General features: G+C 41.9%; 1 protein-coding gene across 1 annotated transcript in view; it reads left to right on the top strand.

Annotated features, from left to right (window-relative positions):
- The window catches only part of LOC149432250 (uncharacterized), a 41,109-nt gene extending 26,545 nt beyond the window's left edge, over positions 1 to 14,564 (top strand). Inside the window, exons 19-20 of the mRNA XM_089665352.1 lie at positions 7,905 to 8,042; positions 14,213 to 14,564. Coding sequence (XP_089521478.1) covers positions 7,905 to 8,042; positions 14,213 to 14,361 — 287 coding nt within the window. The 3' untranslated portion in view covers positions 14,362 to 14,564. The remainder of the gene's footprint in view (positions 1 to 7,904; positions 8,043 to 14,212) is intronic.
- Positions 14,565 to 20,896: the final 6,332 nt, after the last annotated feature.

Below are 20,896 nucleotides of genomic sequence, written 5' to 3'. Positions count from 1 at the left end.
CCTCTTCATGCTCTGGTTTTCTCCCACACTCATGCTAGCAGGTTCCTGTCTAAATCAGCTGTAGTACACGTGTGCAAGTTGGCTATGCATGTGTGTTATCACATTCTGCATGCCCATGTAAACGGAGATGGTTGAGGAAAGACATGTACAGTTGTGTTCAAAATAATAGCAGTGTGTGGAAAAAAGTGAATAAAGCTGAAAATCCTTCTAATATCTTTTATTTCCATCCACACAAATGCATTGGGAACACGACACATTCTATTCCAAATCTAAACATGAAGAAAAATAGATCAAATTTGTGTTGTTCCTCTAAAAAAATTGAAGAAAAGTGAATATTAGACGGTTCAAAAAAATAGCAGTGTTTGTATTCTTCTTTACAAACTCAAACATTCACTATATAAACTGAAAAATGTTTGAAGATTTTGCTTTCCTTTGAATGACTTCATGAATATTTGGTTGTAGTCGCACTGTTTCTGAGAACTGCTGTACATCTGTGTTGCATGGAGTCACCCAACTTCTGGCCCCTGTGATCAGGTATTCCAGCCCAGGATGATTGGACGACATTCCACAGTTCTTCTCTATTTCTTGGTTTTGCCTCAGAAACGGCATTTTTGATGTCACCCCACAAGTTTTCTATTGGATTAAGATCCGGGGATTGGGCTGGCCACTCCATAACGTCAATCTTGTTGGTCTGGAACCAAGATGTTGCACGTTTACTGGTGTGTTTGGGGTCGTTGTCTTGTTGGAACACCCATTTCAAGGGCATTTCCTCTTCAGCATAAGGCAGCATGACCTCTTCAAGTATTCTGATGTATTCAAACTGATCCATGATCCCTGGTATGCGATAAATAGGCCCAACACCGTAGTATGAGAAACATCCCCATATCATGATGCTTGCACCACCATGCTTCACTGTCTTCACAGTGTACTGTGGCTTGAATTCAGTGTTTGGGGGTCATCTGACAAACTGTCTCCGGCCACTAGACCCAAAAAGAACAATCTTACTTTCATCAGTCCACAAAATGTTGCGCCATTTCTCTTTAGGCCAGTCAATGTGCTCTTTGGCAAATTGTAACCTCTTCAGCACATGTCTTTTTTCCAACAGTGGGACTTTGCGGGGGCTTCTTGCAGATAGCTTGGCTTCACATAGGCGTCTTCTAATTGTAACAGTACTCACAGGGAACTTTACACCTTCTTTCATCTTCCTGGAGCTGATTGTTGGCTGAGTCCTTGCCATTTTGGCTATTCTTCTATCCATTCCAATGGTAGTTTTTCGCTTTCTTCCACGTCTTTCAGGTTTTGGTTGCCATTTTAAAGCATTTGCCATCATTTTAGCTGAGCAGCCGATCATTTTCTGCACTTCTTTATATGTGTTCCCCTCTCCAATCAACTTTTTAATCAAGGTACGCTGTTCTTCTGAACAATGTCTGGAACGACCCATTTTCCTCAGAATTTCAGAGGGAAATGCACTGTAACCAGCATGTCCAACATTTGCTGCCTTCCTTCCTTAAATAAGGGCAATAATTGCCACCTGTTTTTCAAAGAATGAATGACCTCACTAATAGAACTCCACACTGCTATTATTTTGAACATGTCCCTTTCAATGAGTGATTCAATTACACAGAATCAGCAGCATGCATGTCATGACTGTTGGGTCTGTTGGATTTCTATTACTCTACTACACCTGCTAGGAAATTATTTGCCATGTAGAAATATCATTTCTACCAAAAACAGTGATTGATCCGGTTAGTGATGTCTGACTGCTATTATTTTGAACACAACTGTACATGTATGTGATCCAGTGAAGCGGGGCCACCCAGCCACAGTATACAGTGTTCAGCATAAATTAGTACTCCCCAACAGATTTGTCAGAAAACCTTTACTTTCCTTTCAGAATGAACTTTTTCTATGGGACACTATACTACAAAATCCTCCCACAAATGCTGGCCATTGACTGCGAACAAGATTTGGTAATTTGCACACACAAAAAAGTATTTTTCCTAACAATTCATTCAAGACCATGTTGCAAAAATGAATACACCCCAATGAAAGTCTTAGAAGCAGAACTACATTTTATACAACAAAATCCTAATTAACAAGAATTCAATGACAGGTGAGTTTAGACTCATTTAGATTCATTAAACAGGTGGATTATAAAAGGGCGTTACTTAACAAAGAAAGCCCCGCCCATTTCGTGCTGTCAACAATGGCACCACATGGAAGAGAAATGTCCCAAGGCCTGAGAAAGAAAATAATTTTTTTACACAAGAAAGGTGAAGACTACAAGATCAGCAAAGCTTTACTTATCAGTCATAATACTGTAGCAAAAGTGATACAAAAATTTAAGAAAGATGGAACTGCAACAATCTCACAGAGACGTGCAAGCCATCCACGGACATTAACACCTCAACAGGAGCGTCTTCTGATGAGAAGAGTTGAAGAAAATCGCCATGCAAGTTCACTGCAGTTAGCTAAAGAAGTAAAAGTCAAACTGGGGTGATTGTTTCCCGTGACACAATATGGCGTACACTGCAGAGGAATGGCATGCATGGGTGTCGTCCACAAAGGAAGCCTCTCCTAAAGCCCATGCACAAAAAAGCCCACCTAGAATTTTCCAGGGCCCATGCTGAAAAAGAAGAAGACTACTGGGGCTCTGTACTCTGGAGAGACCAAGATAAATGTTTTTGGAACTGATGGTTTCAAAACTGTATGGCGTTGCAAAGGTGAGGAGTACAAAGAAAAATGCATGGTGCCTACAGTGAAACATGGTGGTGGCGGTGTCCTTCTGTGGGGTTGTATGAGTGCTGCTGGTGTCGGGGAGCTGCATTTCATTGATGGTATCATGAATTCACAGATGTACTGCTCTATATTGAAAGAGAAGATGCTACCATCACTCCGTGCCCTTGGTCGTCATGCACTTTTCCAGCATGACAATGATCCAAAACACACATCTGAAGGCCACTGTTGCATTCCTGAAAAAGAACAGGGTGAAAGTGATTCAGTGGCCAAGTATGTCTCCGGATCTGAACCCAATCGAACACCTATGGGGAAATCTGAAGAGACAAGTTGAGCATCGCTCTCCATTCAGCATCCAGGCTCTAAAAGGGGTCGTTCTTGACAAAACATTGATGTTGCAATATGTCGCCAACTTGTCCATTCCATGCCTAGAAGACGTGGTGCTGTCCTTACAAATCATGGAGGTCATACAAAATACTAGATGGAGGAGCTTTTGTTGTTGGGTGGATTCATTTTTGCATCAACTAATTTGAGTAAAACTGAAGATTTTGTGATCCAAGTTACTTTCATGTAATGAGCTAAACAAATGTTAAAATTTTGGAAATTGTTCTTGTGTTCATTGAGATATTGATTAACCTCCTTAGTGGTATTCCCGAGTTTAGCTCGGGGTAAAATTTGAGTACCACAAGCGGTAACTGCGAGCTACACTCGGGCTTACCATGCGACGTTGCTCAGGGAGTCCCTGCAGCACTTACCTTGTCCTTCGCTCCCACGATGTGTCCCCTGCAGCGTCCCCGGCCATCTCCTCCAGCCGATGCCGGCATCCGGCTTCCGTGCTCCGGTCCCTGTGACGTCGGGACGTACGGGCGCCGGAACCAGCGGCAAATTTGAAATTTTTAAAAAATGTCTTTTTTTTAAATGATTATTACATAGTAAAACATTGCTGTTTCAATGCATTTCACATACATTTTGTCCCTACTGCTTTGTCCGGCGCCCTGCCTGCATTTTTACTGTTCTTTCTGCCTGGAAACTGAGAAACGTCCATAGCATCCAAAAAGCGTCCCTTTACGTCAAAAGCGGTTTTAGACCGGCTAGAGAACAGCGATAGTAAATCGGAACCACTTGCAGAATTGTGTGACAATGATTCGTGGGGAAATTCGTCATCAGACACTGAAAACGATTTTATGACTTTGCTCAGCAATGTGCGAATTTGCCTCTGTATTTCAAATTTCAGTGTTTTTAGTTTGATTATATTATTGAATTAAATTTATTATTATTTTTTATGATTATTTATTAAATTATAATTTATGATTTTGTGTTTCAAATTTTATCATACCCGGGATGTTTACTAGACTCTTGTTCAGACAGATTTCAGTGAGTTATTCCTAAAAATTACAGCCTTCCATGCAAAAAAATGTACCGCTTTCAGCACAAAAAAATCAGAAATAATCATACCGCCAGGGAGGTTAAAAGCTTACTTTTCAAAAGGGGTGTACTCATTTATGCTGAGCACTGTATATACATGGAATGGTTCTTAAGCAGTTAACCACTTGCCACCCAGCCAGTGGCAGGGCGGCGCTCGTAGGCAAAAGCACGTTTTAAAACGGCTGCCTTCAAAACAGTGTCAGCAGCGGGTCTCCGCCGCCGGGTCACGGCCGGTTTTTACCGGCCGTTTTCCCGCGATGAGCGGTGATCACTGACACAGAGCAGGGCTGCATTGTTTACACACAGCCCTGCTCTGTGACAGTTCGCCAACAAGCTGAAGAGGGAGAGAAGAGTTTCTCTCCCTCGATCAGCTCCCCCCTCCCTCCCCCCGTCCAGTACACACCCCCGCCCCCTAGTAAAACACTCCCCTTACACAGTAAATTCTAAAAATGTTAACCCCTTCCTCCCCAGTGACATTAGTACAGTTTCAGTGTTTTTTTTTCACTGATCTCATGTATTGGTGTCACTGGGGATGTCAGTGACCCCAAGTCAGTTCCCCCCCCAGTGTCAAAATGTCCGCCGCAGTCCCGCCATAAGTCGCTGGTTGCCGCCATATGTCGCTGATTGCCGCCAAAAGTCGCTGATCGGCGCCGTTATTAGTATAAATAAAAATTAAAAATCCCAGTATCTTTCTCGGCATTTGTAAACGCTATAACTTTCACGTAAACCAATTAATTTACACGTATTGGTTTTTTTTTTAGCAAAGACATGTCGCAGAATGCATTTTGGCAGAAATTTATGACTAAATTTGATTTTTGCATTCTTTTTTTACTGGACATGTTTTATAGCAAAAAGTCCAAAATATAGGTTTTTTTTCCTCAAAATTGTCAGCCTTTTTTTTTATAGCGCAAAAAATAAAAACCGCACAGGCGATCAAATACCACCGAAAGAAAGCTCAATTTGTGGGGAAAAAAGGATGTAAATTTCATTTATGTACCGTATTGCATGACCGCGCAATTGTCCGTTAAACTAGCGCAGCGCTGTATAGCAGAAAAATGGCGTAAATTGCAGTATTTATACCATAGTTTGTAGATGCTATAACTTCCACACAAAGCAATCAATATACACTTATTGGGATTTTTTTTACCAAAAACATGGAGCAGAATACATTTTGGCATAAATTTATAACCAACTTTGAGTTTACTATATATTTTTTATAGCTGAAAGTAAAAAATATTGTTTTTCTTCAAAATTTTTGGCCTTTTTTTGTTTATAGCGTGAAAAATAAAAAGCGCACAGGTGATCAAATACCACCGAAAGAAAGCTCTATTTGTGTGAAAAAAAGGACGTAAATTTTGTTTGGGTGCAGCATTGCATGACTGCGCAATTATCAGTTGAATTAGTGCAGCGCCGAGTAGCAAAAAGAGGCCTGGTCATTAAGGGGGGTAAATCCTCAGGAGCTCAAGTGGTTAATATAAGTGTAATTTGGCCCAACATTGGTTTTCAGTTTTGGGTTTTAGCATCTACCATCTTCTCCAATTCAGTAAAAGAACCTAGTCACAGCTGATCGGATTTCATGGAATACAACTTCTACCAGAGCTGGTGGCCACTCAAATGTGCCTACACACCTTAGCCTTAACAACCCCATCCAACAACAGGGAGAAGTATGCAATAGGTCAGTCAATAGTCCCTAGCCCCAATGCTGGGAACACTCCAGACAGTGGTCCTGGAAAGTGACCACACACTGTACCTGGGTGGAACTGTAAAAACTGTAAAGTACCTTCACTTTGCCCCAGGTTTCTGCTTGCTTTTCAGTGCCGTGTCAGCAACTCCATCTTGATATGACGGAGTCTTCAAACTTCCATACTATGGCTTGTTGGGACAATCTGTCAGTACTAACCTATCTTGTGCATCGGATTTCTGATTCCCGAATAACTGCTGGTGCCATGTTGCATTTGGATGAGTATGATATTTCAGCATGAGACGTTCTGGAAAAATATTTAATGTCGTCATTGAGGTCGTCACCCTCCCTAGGTGAAATGATGATGCTTTGGAGGTTTATATGGCTGTGGTGGGTTTTAAGTGGCTACAGGGAGATCCAGGAGGTACAGTATGAAGAATATGGGAGATTGTTGTCACATGGACCACACAGCCAGCACTTGCCAGATATTCCTGCAGCTCCTTTAATGTTGCTGTAGGCCTCTTGGCCGCCTCCCTGACCAGTTTTCCTCTCGTCTTTTCATCCATTTTGGAGGGATGTCCAGTTCTTGGTAATGTCACAGTTGCACCATATTTTCTCCACATGATGATGACTGTCTTCACTGTGTTCCATGGTATATCTAATGCCTTGGACAGTCTTTTGTGCCCTTCTCCTGACTGATACCTTTTAACAATGAGATCCCTCTGATGCTTTGGAAGCTCTCTGCGGACAATTGCTTTTGCTGTAGGATGTGACTAAGAAAATGTCAGGAAAGACCTTCTAAAACAGCTAAACTTTATTTTGGGTTAATCAGATGCACTTTAAATGATGGCAGGTGTGTACTGACTCCTATTTAACATGATTTTGTATGTGATTGTTTAATTCTGAACACAGCTACATCCCCAGTTACACAATTCTTTTCCATTCTATTCTTTTTGAAATTAGAATTTTAGAAATACGGCTATACTCTTTCTATTTTATTCTATCCTATTTGAAATTCAAATTTTGAAATTTGTAGTTCAGGAGACAGCTATATTCTTTCTATTTTATTCTATGCTATTTTAATCTATTGTTTTCTATTCTCTTCTAGTCTATTCTATTCCTTTATATTCTATCCTGTTCCATTCTTTTATTTTCTCTTCTATTCTTTTATTTTCTGTGCTATGCTACTCTGACTTATTCTATTCTAATCTTTTTGAAATTCGAATTTCAGAAGACAGCTATATCCTTTCTATTTTATTCTTTTCTATTCTCTCCTAATCAATTGTGATCTATTCTTTCCATTCTATTTTTTATTCTGTTTTATTCTATTCCATTCTTTTTTGAAATTCGAATTTTGGAGGACAGCTATATACTAATACACACAATCTTTTATTTTCTGTTCTAAATTATTCTAGTCTAATTGTTTCGAAATTCGGAAGACAGCTTTATTCTTTCTATTTTATTCTGTTCTATTCTCTCCTAATCAATTGTGATCTATTCTATTTTTTTTTCATTCTATTATTTTCTATTCTATTCTTTTTTTAAATTTGAATTTCGGAGGACAGCTATATACTGATACACACAATCTTTTATTTTCTGTTCTAGCTATTCTGAATTATTCTAGTCTAATATTTTCAAAATTCGGATTTCAGAAGACAGCTATATTCTTTCTATTTTATTCTATTCTCTCCTAATCTATTGTAATCTATTCTATTTTTTCCATTTTATTTTTTTCCATTCTATTCTGGTTTATTCTATTCTATTCTTTTCTAAATTTGAATTTCGGAGGCCGGCTATGTACACATTATCTTTGAAGGAAATCAGCAATAGTCAACAATATGTTTAGAAGTTGAATTCGTTTTCAAATTTGATTTCATTTCGAATTCCATTTCAGATTCGTTTAAATTCGATACATTTGGAAATAACGAACGTTTTGTCCGAATTTCGATTCAGAACAAAACATGTCTGATCCTTATTCTTGTCTAAAGCTTTTTGAATTGAGCCTATAGTCCTGTGTTTGTTGGGGACAGCATTGCTGACTTTCTCCGTCCTCTCTCCACAGTCAGGCCTGGAAAATGTCCATCGCCCCTTAAAATCAATTGTATCAGGGCTACGCATACCTGCAAACGTGACGATGATTGCTCTGGAGGGAAGAAGTGTTGTAATATCTGTGGTATGAACTGCTGGACCCCAAAACCAGGTATCACCTCTCACTTCTATTACTGTGTTATAAAGATGGCCGATCACATCCCTCCTGCACTGTATAGCCAGATGGTGACACCATCATTCCCGACCTGCAGCTTTGCTGCTTATTTGAACCATCAATTATCCCAGTGAGGCACTCTTGTTGCTCCTTAGACACAAAAAAAGTCATCTCTACTAGCCGGCATAGAGGAATTATTAAACTCATTTCATACTGGAAACTGAAGACCCACTTCCATACATTTGCAAACATAACCTATATTGCCAAAAGTATTGGGCCCCTGCCTTTACATGCACATGAGCTTTATTGGCATCCCAGTCTTAGTCCATAGGGTTCAGTATTGAGTTGGCCCCGCCCTTTGCAGCTATAACAGCTTCAACTCTTCTGGGAAGGCTGCCCACAAGGTTTAGGAGGGTGTCTATGGGAAGGTTTGACCATTCTTCCAGAAGCGCATTTGTGAGGTCAGGCACTGATATCAGGGGAGGAGGCCTGGCTCGCAGTCTCCGCTCTAATTCATCCCAAAGGTGTTCTATGGGGTTGAGGTCAGGACTCTGTGCAGGCCAGTCAAGTTCCTTCACACCAAACTCACTTATCCATGTCTTTATGGACCTTGCTTTGTGCACTGATGCGCAGTAATGTTGGAACAGGAAGGGGCCATCCCCAAACTCTTCCCGCACAGTTGGGAATGCTGTCTTGGTATGCTGACCCCTTAAGAGTTCCCTTCACTGGAACTAAGGGGCCAAGCCCAACCCCTGAAAAACAACCCCACACCATAATCCCCCCTTCACCAAACTTTACACTTGGCACAATGCAACCAGGCAAGTGCCGTTCTCCTGGTAACTGCCAAGCCCAGACACTTCCATCAGATTGCCAGACAGAGAAGCATGATTGGTCACTCCAGAGAACACGTCTCCATTGCTCTAGAGTCCAGTGGTGGCGTGCTTTACACCACTGCATCCGACGCTTTGCATTGCACTTGGTGATGTAAGGCTTGGATACAGCTGCTCGGTCATGGAAACCCATTCCATGAAGCTCTCTATGCACTGTTGTTGTGCTCATCTGAAGGCCACATGAGGTTTGGAGGTCTTTAGCTATTGACTCTGCAGACAGTTGGTGACTTCTGCGCACTGTGCTCTTCAGCATGCGCTGACCCCGCTCTGTCATGTTACGTGGCCTACCGCTTGGTGGCTGAGTTGCTGTTGTTCCCATTTGCTTCCACTTTGTTATAATCCCACTAACAGTTGAGCGTGGAATATTTAGTAACAAGGACATGTCACGGATGGACATATTGCACAGGTGACCACCTATCACGGGACCATGCTTGGAGTCACTGAGCTCCTGAGAGCGACCCATTCTTTCACAAATGTTTGTAGAAGCAGTCTGCATGCCTAGGTGCTTGATTTTATATGGAGGTGATTGGAACACCTGAATCCAATGATTTGGAGGGCTGGTCCAATACTTTTGACAATATAGTGTATATGGAAACTCCACGTCATACCAAGCTACCTACGTGCCATGCGGTGCTGCCCATTGTGCCACTGGTTAATTATGAATTGCAGAAAAGGTTTGCCTTTTCATTTTCCTTCCTTTACTCAATATGAACTGCCTCAACACATTTTACTCCTGCCCCCAGTGCCTGAAATACCTCCCTTCCTCCTCAAAGTGCTTCTGAGCCTTAAAACGATCTCTCTACATCCATTGCCAGAACATGTTCCCCTCCAGCTCCCAGTGCCTGAAACACTTCCCCATCCAGCCCTCAGTGCTTCAGGACGTGAAATACAGTATATATATGTACTGCCATTCCCAGAATACTGTATATTCCCTTCCTGCCCCCAGTACCTGAAACACCTTCCTGTATAGACTCCTCCCCTCCCTGTACAGGCTCCTCCCCTCCAACTTCAGTGCCAACATACAGTATATGGCTTCTTTTTTTTTTTTTTTTTTTTTTAGAAAATAGTAGAAACTCCGCCCCCTCCCAAGTCACACTTGTCTCCACCCCCTTCTAACCTCTAAGCACTGTTCCCTGTCTCCACCCCCCATCAACCTCTCAGTATCGCCCCTTTTAGAAAATACAGAACCAAGTATCATTTTGTGGTGCTAAGTAATTAGTATATAAGGTGTTAACTTCTTGATGCCTACGTAACGCATTTGTGTAGCAGCAAACAGGTTGGGCTTCATCGCTCACACACTGCACGTATGTAGGCTTCTGTGCTGAAAATGCACTGACTGCACGCTCCCAGCATAGAGATTGAGCTGTCATGGACAGCTCTTGGTCTGTACTAATAATTCAGGGTTGAGGGGGGAATGGCGTCTGATCATGTGACCACTATGACATCAAATCACAGTGGTCACATGATTAGGTAGATCTTCCCACCCCCTGGGCATAATAGCCCAGACAACAGCAGCTGGGGCAGTTGGGGAGGGGTTAAATAAAACAAGAACGGCAGTAAAAATAGATCCCCTGCAGCCAGGAACAATGGACCCTTCCAGTAACAATAGACCCCCCAGCAACAATAGATCCAACATAGAAAGATCCACCCAACAAAAATAGATCCTTCTCAGCAACAATAGATCCTCCCCAGAAGCAACAGATTCCCCTAACAACAATAGTTTCTGCCCCAGCAACAATAGATTCCGCCAACAACAATAAATTACTCCCCAGCAACAATAGATTCCCCCAACAACAATAAATTACTCCCCAGCAACAATAGATCCTCCCCAGCAACAATAGATCCCCCACCAATAGACCCCACAGCAACAATAGATTCCACCCCTGCAACAATAGATTACCCCAGCAACAATAGATCCTCTCCAGCAACAATAGATCTCCCACCAACCATAGACCCCCTAGCAACAATATATTCCACCCCAGCAACAATAGATCCTCCCCAACAACAATAGATTCCGCCAGCAACAATAGATCTTCCCCATCAACAATACATCCTCTCCATTAACAATACACCCTCTCCAGCAACAATTTATTCCCCCAGCAACAATAGATCGTGCTTAGCAACTAATAGATTCCCCAACAACAATAGATTCCTCCCCAGCAAAAACTGATTCCCCTAGCAATAACATATCCTTCCCAGCAGTAATAGATTCCCCCAGCAACAATAGATCCTCCCCATCAACAACAGATTTCCCCAGCAACAATAGATCCTCCCCAACAATAATAGATCCCCTGAGCAATAACAGACCCCTGCTAGCAACAATAGGTACTCTAGCAGCCAGCAGCAATAGAAACCCCCCCCCCCCCCGCCTACCAGCAACAACAGCCATTGTCGGCACTCCCTCTTCTCCCCTGAAGCCGCCACTGGCTGATACTAGGGATCACATGACCAGACCAGAGTGGGCTGCACAAAGGTAAGTATACACTCACCGGCCACTTTATTAGATACACCATGTTGGACTCCTTTTGCCTTCAAAACTGCAAAGTAGCCAACGCGTTTGGGGATCCAAGTACCCCCTTCATTAGGGCTTGACTGGCAATAAAGTGCACAGACCAGCAGTCAACTGGACCTACAATGGTATTTATTCCAGTGTGAAGTAAAAACAAAGGCCTGATCAGCAGCTTGTCTGGCAGCCTTCATTCTTCATGGCATAGATTCCACAAGGTGATGGAAATTCCTCAGAGATTTTGGTCCATATGGACATGATAGCATCACACAGTTGCTGCAGATTTGTCAGCTGCACATCCATGATGCAAATGTCCCATTCCACCACATCCCAAAGGTGATCTATTGGATTGAGATCTGGTGACTGTGGAGGCCTTTGGAGTCCAGGGAACTCATTGTCATATCCAAGAAACCAGTTGGAGATGATTTGGGCTTTGTGACATGGTGCATTATCCTGCTGGAAGGAGCCATCAGAAGATGGGGACATTGGAGTCATATGACATGGTGCATTATCCTGCTGGAAGGAATATCAGAAGATGGGGACACTGGAGTCATATGACATGGTGCATTATCCTGCTGGAAGGAGTCATCAGAAGATGTGGACACTGGAGTCATATGACATGGTGCATGATCCTGCTGGAAGGAGCCATCAGAAGATGGGGACACTGGAGTCATATGACATGGTGCATGATCCTACTGGAAGGAGCCATCAGAAGATGGGGACACTGGAGTCATATGACATGGTGCATGATCCTGCTGGAAGGAGCCATCAGAAGATGTGGACACTGGAGTCATATGACATGGTGCATGATCCTGCTGGAAGGAGCCATCAGAAGATGTGGACACTGGAGTCATATGACATGGTACATGATCCAGCTGGAAGGAGCCATCAGAAGATGGGGACACTGGAGTCATAAAGGGATGGACATGGTCAACAACAATTTGTTTGATGCTCAATTGGTACTAAAGGGCCCAAAGTGTGCCAAGAAAATCTCCCCCACACCATTACACCACCAGCCTGAACCGTTGATACTAGGCAGGATGGATCTGTGCTTTCATACTTACTCCAAATTCTGACCCTACCATCTGAATGTCGGAGCTGAAATCCAGACTCATCAGACCAGGCAAGGTTTTTCCAATCTTCTATTGTCCAATTTTGGTGAGCCTGTGCAAATTGTAGCCTCCGTTTCCTGTTCTTAGTTGACAGGATGGCACCCGGTGTGGTCTTCTGCTGCTGTAGCCCATCTGTTTCAAGGTTGGACGTGTTGTGCATTCAGAGATGGTATTGTGCATACCTTGGTTGTAACGAGTGCTTATTTGAGTTACTGTTGCCTTTCTATCATCTGGAACCAGTCTGCCTATTCTCCTCTGACCTCTGATATTTTCATCCACACAACTGCCACTCACTGGATATTTTCTCTTTTTCTGACCATTCTCTGTAAACCCTAGAGGTGGTTGTGCATGGAAATCCCAGTAGATAAGCAGTTTTTGAAATACTCAGACCAGCCCATCTGGTACCAACGTTCCACGTCACTTAAATCCCCTTTCTTCTCGGTTTGAACTTCAGCAAGTTGTCTTCACCACGTCTAGATGCCTAAATGCATTGAGTAACTGCCATGTGATTGGCTGATTAGTAATTTGTGTTACCAAGCAATTGAACAGGTGTACCTAATAAAGAGGACAGTGAGTATATATATCTTTTTTTTACACGGGTTGGTCAGGTGTTAGGAGGTGTGTTTGTGTGTTGGGGGGTGGTAATTCTAAGACTGCTCAGGTTTAGGCTGGAATTCTACTTTATAATATTTTTTTTAAACTGCAGTGGGCTACAGAAAGGGACACGGGCAGCCAGGAGGGGTCAGGATGGCATAGCAGCTTCCATTGCAGGCAGAGGGTATATCATCCCGCCAGGGACTAACTGAGCTGGCCTGGAACTATAAAATAAAAGTCAGCAAATTTGGCCAAGATAAATCCGCAGTCCGACGGCATTTGAGTAGTCCCTGGAACCCTCCCCCCCCCGCCTGCAATCTGCTAATGCTAATGACAACCTAGTGGCAGGTAGGGATGTAATTAAAAAAGGTCATTGGAGTCTGTATGGCAGCTACTGTTTGGTGGTGCCAGGAAAAATGTTGGGGTGCTTGCCTGCATGTCCAAGCTCCTTTTTATTTCTCAGTGCGGTGTTGAAACATCTATTCAATAATATTCCTGTCAATTTATATATATATTGTACATTCACATCAGTCCCTAACTGATATATATATATATATATATATATCTCGTATATACAATAAACAAAATTCCGCACCCAATCACCTACAAAAATATCTACTATACCCAAAACAAAAGTAAACTTCCGCCCTTGAAAGTATAAGTACATGTAGCTACATGTCTATATCGTATATATAGATCGTGTTTGTATGCAACAAAATTTACTTTAGTTTATTTTTTTAATATATGTTTGATTGTTGGGTTATTATTGTGACATAAAAAATTTGGAACTACCAACATTTTATTCTCCATTGTCTCTGTTCTCAGATAACATGTAATATTTATGGGTTTTAAATAATTTTCAGGCCTAAAATGTGCAATTTTAACATGCAGAAATGGCCCTGAAAATACTCTCAATATTTTCATAGATTTCAAGGAAATAGAAACTGTCAGTGTTGCCCATCCCTAGAACTATTCGAACAATTGACACCTAGGAGCTTTAGCATAAGCAAATTTACTGTTGTTTTCTGGTATTGTCTGGTCTGATTGTACTGTCTCTCCATACAGAGCCGATAGGGAATAGTACCGGGAATGATGGCAAACAATCCGACTCTCGCCAGTATGATTCCACGCGCTGCGGCAAGGATTCCGACTGCAAGAAGGACCAGAAATGTCGCACCTCCAGAGACAGACACAGAGATAATAGTAGTAGTTGAAGTAGTACTAGTAGTAGTAGTAGCAGTAGTAGTAATAGTAGTAGTAGATGAGAGCAGAATTAAAATTGTTTTTTTAAACTTTCTTAAGATGATTGGATTTCATTTTTTTTACCAAACTGTTTACATTATTCCAGCAGTTGCATATGTCATGTGTATAGGAGGCAATCCCATTTCAATCAAATAAAGTACATAAATTCATTGCATGCAAAGTTGTTTATGTGAATATTTCTGGGGAGGGGGTCAATAGCTTTCATCAGATTATTAAAGGGATCCATGACCCAAAAAAGTTTAACCACTTAAGGACCTCCCGTCCGCAATGTACTGCGGCCGGGTGGCCCCGTACAGGCACAGTGACAAACCTGTATGTCGCTAGCCTCTTGCGGGTACAGTGCGCACACGGGCGCTCCCGCCTGCCGACTCCTGCTGTGATTAGATACACCGGGTGCTGACCGGTCCAACATCAGTACCCGACCTCAACCCTACTGAACACCTTTGGGATGAATTGGCATGCTGATTGTGATCCAGGTCTTCTCGTCCAACATAAATACCTGACCTCAACCCTACTGAACACCTTTGGGATGAATTGGAACACCAATTGTGGGCCAGATCTTCACCTTTGGGATGAATTGGAATGCTGATTGTAATCCAGGCTTTCTCATCCAACATCTGTACTTGACCTCAACCCTACTAAACATCTTTGGGATGAATTGGCATGCTGATTGTGACCCAGGTCTTCTTGTCCAACATCAATACCTGACCTCAACCCTACTGAACACCTTTGGGATGACTTGACATGCTGATTGTGATGCAGGTCTTCTCGTCCAACATAAATACCTGACCTCAACCCTACTGAACACCTTTGGGATGAATTGAAACACCAATTGTGGGCCAGGTCTTCACCTTTGGGATGAATTTAAATGCTGATTGTAATCCAGGCTTTCTCATCCAACATCAGTACTTGACCTCTACCCTACTAAACATCTTTGGGATGAATTGGCATGCTGATTGTGATCCATGTCTTCTCGTCCAACATCAATACCTGACCTCAACCCTACTGAACACCTTTGGGATTAATTGGCATGCTGATTGTGATCCAGGTCTTCTCGTCCAACATCAGTACTTCACCTCAACCCTACTGAACACCTTTTGGATGAATTGGAACACCAATTGGGGGCCAGGTCTTCACCTTTGGGATGAATTGGAATGCTGATTGTAATCCAGGCTTTCTCATCCAATATCAATATTTGACCTCAACCCTACTAAACATCTTTGGGATGAATTGGCATGCTGATTGTGATCCAGGTCTTCTCGTCCATCATCAATACCTGACCTCAACCCTACTGAACACCTTTGGGATTAATTGGCATGCTGATTGTGATCCAGGTCTTCTCGTCCAACATCAGTACTTCACCTCAACCCTACTGAACACCTTTTGGATGAATTGGAACACCAATTGTGGGCCAGGTCTTCACCTTTGGGATGAATTGGAATGCTGATTGTAATCCAGGCTTTCTCATCCAACATCAGTACTTCACCTCAACACTACTAAACATCTTTGGGATGAATTGGAATACAAATTGTGAGTCATTTCTTCTTATCCAACATCAGTATCTAACCTCTATCTAACTTTCCAGTCACAGGCTGGAGGGGTGAGGGGAATCCAAGTCAACCTGGGCTCAGAGGAAGTGGGTTGAATGATATCAACCATCAGAATGAGGATATCAAGCTGCAGAAAACAAAGTAATGCAGGGGAATATCTCTGGATTGATAGTGAATATTGCAACAAAAGCCACTTTTCTTTCTTTAATGGGATTCTCATTTTTATCTTGTTATAATATATTTTTGGCTGGATATTTGTTTCAAGTTACCCCTTTTTGCCAACACCTCTCAAAGTATTATACTTAACTGTCCATGCTCCTGTGAGATCAATGCTGTCCATGCCCACAAGGAGCTGCACAGCTGGCACTGCACACTCTCCAACTTGAGCCTCACTTCTTTTGGAGAAAATCCTATTAATTCCTATGGAGAGGCCACCTACCATTCAGACACATAATGGACATCCTCTTTATAGGAATAAATAGGATCTCCCCCATGTATGCAGAGGCAGCTGTGTGGCTCCCTGGGGGTGTGGACAGCATGAATCTTGGAGAACTGTGGTCAAATGGGTATACAACTTTGAGGGTGCTATGGGAGGGAGCAACATAATAGATAATTTACACAAAAGTGGAGCTATCCTTTAGGGGCAATTGGGTATGTTTTAAATTTTCCCATTAAAGCAGTTGTCCAGTCAAACTGGAAAAAAATAAAAGTCAGCAGGTACAAAAACTGTAGTTGCTGACTTTCAAAAACAGCCACTTACCTGTCCTCCCTGAAGCCTATTTCACTGGCCATCTTATGCTCCTGGCGCCTGCATCTTCAGTGTGGGCACCTGGCTGTGACAGCTTGCGGCTTTACAACCAGGAGCCCACTGTGCATGCGTGAGTAGCTCTGAGCTTTCTGAATGGTCCCATAGTCTTCTGGAACCTGTCATGTGTCCCAGAAGACTACTGGGATGGACAACTTCTGCTTCTGATTACCTAGCTGAAGTGGAAGGGGCGGGGGTGCCTGTCAACTTCAGGAACCCCCAGCTCCCCAAAGGTGCTAATCCTTGATGGGGAGTGGGAGACCAAAGCAGAACTTCCACTTTTGGGTGGAGCTCAGCTTCAATTAGCCCTATCACAATCTTGGACTTCTCCGGGTGCCTGATAAAGATGAAGAAGAGTATAATAAAATTAGAGCATTTTTTCAGATTTTTACTTCCAGCTTGTAGCAAGGAAACATAAGCAGAACTCCCTCTGCCAAGTATTTGATGGATGATGCAATTCAGGAACAGTTGGCAGTGCCCCATAGGTAGGTGGCTCCTCAGGGATGTATCTAAGGATGTAATTAAAGAGAAAAGGCAACCTTGTCATCAGAAAGTAGTGATTCCTGGATTCCCTCAACGCTGCTTACTTAGCAGATTTCGCCATGGGTTAGTATTAAGTGCGATTATCTGAGGCTCAGAGGGGAAGGCAGCCTGTAATTAGCCCAGTATGTAATCCCTGGGCCCTTCACAAGACATCTCCAATATACCACCTCTGTGTGGCCCTTGGAGTAAAGATAAAACTCTAATTATAACATCTTTGTGTCTGCTGAGTGCTGAGGAACCATAGCTGGTCACATGGGCCTAGTACATATATAAGATGTACATCTATGTATAGGTCAGTATGGGACATTGCTCACAACACAATACGGTATTACAGTCTGGTATTTTAACATGTGAAATCTGATGCTATCCAACACCCACAATCATTGGTGGACAATTAATATTGAGGAGATGAAATTCCAGCCAACTCAGCAAAGACAGGTGGGTACGTCCAACACACAACAGCACCCTACCAACTAGGGATGAACAAATGGGATCTGAATGTGCGCCTTTCTGATTCTTCGAAATATTTGTCTGTAGATCAATCAGATTCAGGTGATTCAGGAGTGTAGTCAATCACGAGTCATAAACTGCACAATTCGCCACCAGCTGGACTGAATGCAGATGCAGTTAGATAATTTGCCTGGTTTGCAAATCAATTTACTTATTGCTAATACTTAGGTCTGAACTTTAGGCATATCATTTTAAGTGGTGGTAAATGATTTATACTCTGAATGGTCTAGGGTTGTCAATGGTGTACCCCAAGGTTCAGTGTTGGGACCCTTACTTTTTAATATATTTATAAACAATATAGGGTCTGGGATTAAAAATCCCATTTCAGCCTTTGCAGATGACACCAAGCTGTGCAGTGGAATAACGTCCTTACAGGATGTCTCCAATTTACAAGCCGACCTCAATGCACTGTTTAATTGGGCAACTATGTGGCAAATGAGGTTTAATGTTGATAAATGTAAGGTTCTGCACTTGGGGGCTAAGAATATGCATGCATCATACATACTAGGGGGGGTACAACTGGGGGAATCAATGGTGAAGGATCTGGGAGTTCTGGTAGGTCACAAGCTTAATAATGACATGCAATGCCAAGCTGTGGTTTCTAAAGCGAGCAAAATCCTCTCTTGTATTAAAAGAGATATAGACTCCGGAGAGAGAGATATCATTTCCCCCGGTACAAATCATTAGTAAGACCTCATCTGGAATATGCAGTTCAGTTTTGGGCACCAATTCACAAAAAGAACATTGGGGAACTGGAGAAAGTGCAGAGAAGGGCAACCAAACTGATACGAGCACGGAGGAGATCAGCTATGAGGAAAGATTAGAGGAACTGAATTTATCCTCTCTTGAGAAGAGTAGATTAAGGGGGGATATGATCTCCATGTATAATACATAAGGGGGGGATATGATCACCATGTATAATACATAAGGGGGGATATGATCACCATGTATAATACATAAGGGGGGGATATGATCACCATGTATAATACATAAGGGGGGGATATGATCACCATGTATAATACATAAGGGGGATATGATCTCCATGTATAATACATAAGGGGGGATATGATCTCCATGTATAATACATAAGGGGGATATGATCTCCATGTATAATACATAAGGGGGGATATGATCTCCATGTATAATACATAAGGGGGGATATGATCACCATGTATAATACATAAGGGGGGGTATGATCTCCATGTATAATACATAAGGGGGGGATATGATCTCCATGTATAATACATAAGGAGGGATATGATCACCATGTATAATACATAAGGGGGATATGATCTCCATGTATAATACATAAGGGTGGATATGATCTCCATGTATAATACATAAGGGTGGATATGATCTCCATGTATAATACATAAGGGGGGATATGATCTCCATGTATAATACATAAGGGGGGATATGATCTCCATGTATAATACATAAGGGGGGATATGATCTCCATGTATAATACATAAGGGGGGATATGATCTCCATGTATAATACATAAGGGGGGAATATGATCAACATGTATAAATACATCATTGGTTCATATAGTGAACTCGGTGTAGAGCTATTCACCCTGAGGTCATCACAGAGGTTTTTGTTTGCCTTCCTCTGGATCACCTGTGGGTGTAGGATTATAACTTTTTTTTTTTAATGGTTGAACTGGATGGACTTTTGTCTTTTTTCAGCCAGAATAACTATGTAACTATGTAATTTACAAAACATTACCAAGGACTATACTTGTATAGCTATTACAAATAATGAAATATTTACTAAATGCAACTAGTTTAAATACCCCAATTGTTTAGATATCAACCCCTTGTAATTCCTGTACAACAACACTCAGAGAGAAGAGCCAAAATAGAGACCCAACCTGTATGCTACACGAACATTGCCTGCCAAGGACCCTGCTAAGGGATGACTTCATTATTCTGTTGCTGTTCCTTCACTGCCCAATCACAAGCTGTAGACAAGTACTATATGAAATATCACTGCATTGTTTAACTGCAGCAAAGTCAGGTCATTGGGATGGCTGTGCTCTACCAAAGCTTTGGCCAGTAAGACAGCTCTATTATATGAATTTCCATAGTTATTTAGGCTTTGCCTGGAGTTCAGCTTTGAATATATAGGCTGTAAATCTGCATTGGGTCCTCCTGTTAAAAATACTAAGATAATTCTTAGTGTTCATTAATATTGAACATAATATCATAGTTAGCTTAGAACAAGTTGTCTGCCATCTAAGTTTGTCTTCAATAGGTAGAACATACTGTCAGTAGGGCAAGCAAAATATATTAGACGTATAACCTGAAATTCTTAGCTAATTTTTAGAGTTTAAAGATCTAAATTTAAATTTAAAACAAAAATTAAGAAAGATTAGAAGTGTATGGAAACACAAAGCAAGACTTAGGGTCTATTTCTAAATGTAATAAATGTTTAAACCCAGGATTCATGCAACTTTCCTTTAACTTTCAATTTTAAAGAACTTTCACTTAAGATTCATACGTTCTTCTAACTGGATTTAATTGGAAAATCATGTGAATTCTGGGTAAAATTGGTAATATAATAAAGTCAATAAAATAATATAATGAAAAATATAATAAGACTAAAATCTCAAGACAAAAGACAAAGGAGAACGGAAAAACATCAGTAGAAAGTTAATGATAATTTGTTATAATCGATGCCATTAAAAGAGAAGTATGGAATTCTTTAAAAAAAAATTGTACTCACCTTGATGGATGCAGCATTGGTCCAATGCTGCATCTGTCCCCCGCTGCTTCTAAGATTGAGAATTGACCGATCAAAGCACTCACTGGTGCTCCAGGCTTGTGGAGGGGGTGGGAGCTGGCTCGGGCTCTCAGTGTCTCGCTGAGAGGCAGAGCCTTCTGCTGGTCCAAGCATCTACATGGATGCTGACTTTAAAGTCAGGATCTTTCCAGAGCCTGGACCAGCTGAGTGACGGATCACAGGAGTGCAGAATGAACTGCACTCCTGTGATCTATAGTAGAAGACAGAAAAGCTTTGGAAGGGACAGAAAAGCTTTGGCCATACTTCTCCTTTAATCTAAGGCAGCCATTTTTT

This window comes from Staurois parvus, unplaced genomic scaffold, assembly GCF_062004578.1.
Source record: "Staurois parvus isolate SC_StPar_1 unplaced genomic scaffold, SC_StPar_1.0 ptg002181l, whole genome shotgun sequence".
NCBI classification, from domain to species: domain Eukaryota; kingdom Metazoa; phylum Chordata; class Amphibia; order Anura; family Ranidae; genus Staurois; species Staurois parvus.
This window is presented reverse-complemented; position numbering and strand designations above follow the sequence as displayed.